At 30.4% G+C, this 5311-nt stretch overlaps 1 protein-coding gene across 1 annotated transcript; it reads left to right on the top strand.

Moving 5' to 3' along the window:
• Positions 1-2090: 2090 nt before the first annotated feature.
• Positions 2091-4940, top strand: LOC106477659 (transmembrane emp24 domain-containing protein 2-like). Its single transcript, XM_013938202.2, has 4 exons — positions 2091-2113; positions 3183-3397; positions 3950-4057; positions 4244-4940. The coding sequence occupies exons 1-4, from the start codon at positions 2091-2093 to the stop codon at positions 4366-4368; spliced, it is 471 nt and encodes a 156-aa protein (XP_013793656.2). The 3' UTR covers positions 4369-4940.
• The last annotated feature ends 371 nt before the right edge of the window (positions 4941-5311 follow it).

The following is a 5311-nucleotide window of genomic DNA, read 5'->3' as shown; positions in this document are numbered from 1 at the left end:
AAATATTGATCAAGGTAACAAGTTCATTTTTCTTCTCAACTACCACAGTCAGATATTTCTTTCACTCCATCATCAATATACCAAAATACATTATTTCTCAATATTAAAAACACTCCACTTCTCAAGCTTCCTTTTATAAGAAGACTTTCTCCTCAACATAAACCCCTGGCACCAAATTTAGCTAATTTACTACCTTTGTTGCTATTTACTCATCTACATAACAAAGGAAAGAGTCCCAGTACAGATGTAACGAACCATGTTTTAGTCTACGTTGTCTCTCACAAAATTCTCTCACAAACTACAAAATCTAGCACCAATATTTGTTGGTGAATTCTAACATAGAACTGATATATATATCTCACACCCAATATTTATTTTGTAACCATGTAAGTCTATTAATGACATATCTGGTCTAGGTTTTAGAACTAACCGAATAGATTATTGATAAAATTTTTTCACACCGTGCAGGCTGGTATAGTAACTTATGGTAGAATCACACATCAAACAAATAAATGTAATAAACCAAAGAAGTCTATATTTATCATTACTCTCTTCTTGTAAACAAGTTTTAAATCTCCTTCTCATTTATTCTATACCACAAGAACCTCCTTATCAATTACATTTTTGTGCAGTACATTATCATTAGCTCTCTTAAAGTCGAGATAAACTCAACAGCTTACATACAAATATCACCTTAACTGCACACATTTAGGTTCGTTAATTTTAAGTACTATCCATGTAATGTATCTTTAATTCTTTTTCGTATATTTTAAATAAACAAATAACAGCACAATTTGTACTATAATTTTAAACTGCTAAGTTGAAACCACAACATACTAATTATAAATTAGAATCAATTCTGTTTATTTAACTTTTACTAATAAAACATATCCATTCATAAATTCTAAGTTTCAAAATTCAGGATTTGCAAAAACTATTGTACTGGTAAACACTTAACGATACATGAAATCCTGAATGGTGAATAGATCATTTAGATTTGTTGATGACATGATAAAGTTTTGGGCATTGCTGGCTATGAAGAAAATGCTACTGATTTACAGAAGGCTTTAATTATTTGGCGAGTTTGACAAATAAATGACAGATGACTTTTGATTATATTAAATGCATGTGGGATATCACAATTTGAATTACAAATATAGTTTTAATGGAAATAACCTTAACAGTGTTATGATAAAAGAAAGATCTTGGTTTTCTGGTTCATCAGTCTCTAAAGTCAAGCAGTTTACTATTGTTAGTGGCAGGGCAATAAGATTTTAGGTTGTATCTACAGAAATACTGAATAGTAACTAAAAAGATTATAATGTCATTGTATAGGTCACATTTTGAGTACTCTGTTCAGTCTTGGGCTCCTTACCTTAGAAAGGACATTGAATTGTTGGAAAGGGTTCAGAAGAGGTAGAAATCTAATTAAGATTGTAAACGGAATACATATTGTTGATCCATCATCTTTTTTTATATTTAATGGTAAGAGAGGACACAAGGAAGGAGTCATCTTCAGCTAAAACAGCCTTACTTTTCTAACAGAGAGGCTGGTTTTTGGAATGAGTTGCCTTCAGATGTCTAAGATCATTAGATACAATTAATTTAAGGAAAATATGTTTGAATGTTTTGTTTTCTCTAATGTATAATTTTGTGGATAAGATGGACCAAAAGATCCCTTGTTGTCCTTTTAATGTTATATTACGTTAAGAACCAACTTATAAAGACATAGCCATTCATTCATAATTTCTATACTTCATAAGTCAGCATTTACAAAAACTATTGTACTGATAAACTCTTACACAGTTCCTGCATTATATGACTGGACTATATTCAAATTGTGACTCTGTCTAGCCCCTAAGTGCTATTTTTAAATTAAACTTATTTCAAATTCCATTGGTTTATTTTTCATTTACTTCATTCGCAGCACGAATTCCAAAACCAAAGAAAAACTTATTTAATGGTAGTTTTTATCTAATGCTTAACTTTACGTTATAATCGTTTTCCGTCTGCAACAGGTATCACATTTTCCAGCCACTACTACTACTTGATTGTAGTTGCACTAGCAACATTATTTAAATGTCTATAGAATGGATGTAATGCTATGGATCAGGTAAATGACAATCTGAGTTACAGCTAGGTCTACCATTGCAACAATAACCAAAATGAAAAATTTTATTACGCTTAAATTCTTTCATAAATTCGAGGGCGTTCTACCACTAGTAGTACTACACTTGACTAAGCCTACCTTTACATCAACATCCAAAAATCCTCCTTCTGCAACTTCAAATGTTAAACCCAGTTTTGTGCCAGTTGACACTTTATCAAAAAAGCACTCTTCTGCATGCGCGTCAACAGTTATGAAATACGCACGGGTACTTATTATAATAGACAAAAGAACCAGTCCCATTTCTACTTTACCAGTCCCATTTCTACTTTAGCAGTCCCATTTCTACTTTAGCAGTCCCATTTCTACTTTACCAGTCCCATTTCTACTTTAGCAGACCCATTTCTACTTTATTAGTCCCATTTCTACTTTAGCAGACCCATTTCTACTTTACCAGTCCCATTTCTACTTTAGCAGACCCATTTCTACTTTACCAGTCCCATTTCTACTTTAGCACATATGAATATATTATTTAAGTTGTAATTTAGACAATATTAAAGATGTATATCCCAAAATAATATTTTAAAATATGAAATCTACAACAACAAATTCTGATCTTTGGTAAAGTAAAAAGTGAACATACACATGTTCCAAAATAATATTTTAAAATATGAAATCTACAACAACAAATTCTGATCTTTGGTAAAGTAAAAAGTGAACATACACATGTTCCAAAATAATATTTTAAAATATGAAATCTACAACAACAAATTCTGATCTTTGGTATTGTGTTTCATAACAAGCAAAAAGCATTATACGAGCATAAAGATAATAATGGCCTGATTTTGCTTTAGTTTTGGTTGTTGAAAGCTTGCATATTTCAGTTTCATCTGATTCTCTTGATATATAGATAAGAGTAACTATTAGCTTTATGCAGTAATGCTACATCCTTTAATAGCATTTTAGAACATTTAGAAGGAATATAGATAAGAGAGATTAGGCATGTTTGCTCTAAGAAATTAAATGATGTAAAAAGTTTTTTGTACAGTTTACTACACAGTGTGGATAACTGAAGTAAATATTTTGTGGTGTTACAGATCACTGGGCCTGATGGGAAGGTGATCTATAAAGGTGAGCGAGAGACCAATGGTAAATATACATTTGCAGCTCACATGGATGGTGTTTACACATACTGCTTCAGTAATGCCATGTCTACCATGACTCCAAAGGTGGTGATGTTTTCCATGGATGTGGGGAATACACCAAAAGGTCAAGAACAGGATAATGATGGTAAAAAAACACTCTTTTTTTGCTTATTCTGAAATAGACTACTATTCATTGCTTATTAAGTCAAACCATGTCAAAATACCACCAGTTTTGTTTTCTGTAATCATGATATGTAAATATAGGTCTTTCTTTTTATTAAATAAAAATATATTTTAATGTTACCCTGTATAATAAATAACCAGTAACCTGTTGCTACAAATTTTTAACATCTCTTTAGTTTAGTATTATTATAATAAATTGAAACTACTGTTCAACATAATGAACTAACATAGAATATATATACTACATCCTGAAAGAAAGGAAGACAATTTATGTAACATGTTAAATGTGACTATTGTATATTAGTATTGTGAACATAATGAACTAACATAGAATATATATACTACATCCTGAAAGAAAGGAAGACAATTTATGTAACATGTTAAATGTGACTACTGTATATTAGTATTGTGAAGGAAGTTAAGCGATTGGAAAATTAAGATTTTTTTTCTTAATGATGTGTAACTGCTTTAAAAAAAAAGGAGAATGTGAAATGGCAGATCTTTTTCTTATTAGCTCACCAGAACAAACTGGAGGATATGATAAAGGAACTGTCAACATCTTTGACTGCTGTGAAACACGAACAGGAATATATGGCTGTTAGAGATCGCATCCACCGAGCAAGTAGGTGGAGTCTTTATTTACTTGTCATCTTCTTAGTGACTGAACTTTTACATGCATTATTAGGTATTAACTAAGTATTCTACTACATGCAGAAGACCATTAGTTCATGAAAAGTTTATTTTTAAATTTGTAGTTTAGTTAATGGTTTGATAACCATTAAGTCATGACTGTGTTTTTCCTTTGTAGTCAATGAAAACACCAACTCCCGGGTCGTACTGTGGGCTTTCTTTGAAGCTATTGTTCTGGTCTGTATGACAGGAGGTCAGATTTTCTACTTGAAAAGATTTTTTGAAGTCAGAAGGGTAGTGTAAATGTATGAAAAAAAATAGTAAATGTTTGAAGTTTTGGGGTAATTTTGAATTTTTTTTATCCTTTTTTGTGTGCATTAGTATGTAATATTAAGCAAATAAATCTTTTTTTTTCTTTTTTTGCAATTTGTTTAATGGACACACAATAAATTAACTGTATTTTCTGGGGACATACTAAGTTATTAACACTTTTTTTAATGAGTCAAAATAGCTTACTCCAATGAAGAGTATGCTCATCAGTTTTATAGCTTTTAATAGCCACAAACAAATCAATGAAGTAAACTCTCAATTTGAAGGGATTTGAAAATCTTATTTTTTAAATATCTATGAAGAACTCATTTTTGCTGCTGAATTAAGAAATAGCATTTAGCATAAATATTACGAGATTTAGTGAATTTAAAATACAGTAACAAGTTAATTTATTTTTTTATAGAATCAGGAATTGTAGATGGAAAAGAGGTTTCTGTTTGCTGAACAAAATAATTTTTTTGTGTTGTGAGCAGTTAAAATATGTTAAATTGGAATAGTTGTAATAGAAGAAAACTACCCAGAAAATAGTAAACCTATCATTTTCACCTGACTAGCATCTCTGTTTTCATAATTATTATGCACATCTAAAGACATTTGGAAACCTAAAATCACTTTGAAACTTGGAGAAGATCAGGTTATTTGAACATCATTAAACTGTAAACTACTGAGTACTATAACACAGCCATAGATGTTTGTAAAATTGCACTTCCTTGAGCTTACATCTCATAAACATAAAAACTTACCAATTTAAAGTAAGCCAACATTTTAACCTGCACTAGAAAATGAATTGTGTTGCTCTAAGATTCAGGATTTAACAGAAATGTTATAAATCTTTTCTTTCCAGTAACAATGAAAAGGAAAGAGAACGAAAAATTACTTATATGATTTCTAGTCACTGAATAATAACAAAGAAAAA

This window comes from Limulus polyphemus, unplaced genomic scaffold (genome assembly GCF_000517525.1).
Source record: "Limulus polyphemus unplaced genomic scaffold, Limulus_polyphemus-2.1.2 Scaffold76874, whole genome shotgun sequence".
NCBI lineage: Eukaryota > Metazoa > Arthropoda > Merostomata > Xiphosura > Limulidae > Limulus > Limulus polyphemus.
This window is presented reverse-complemented; position numbering and strand designations above follow the sequence as displayed.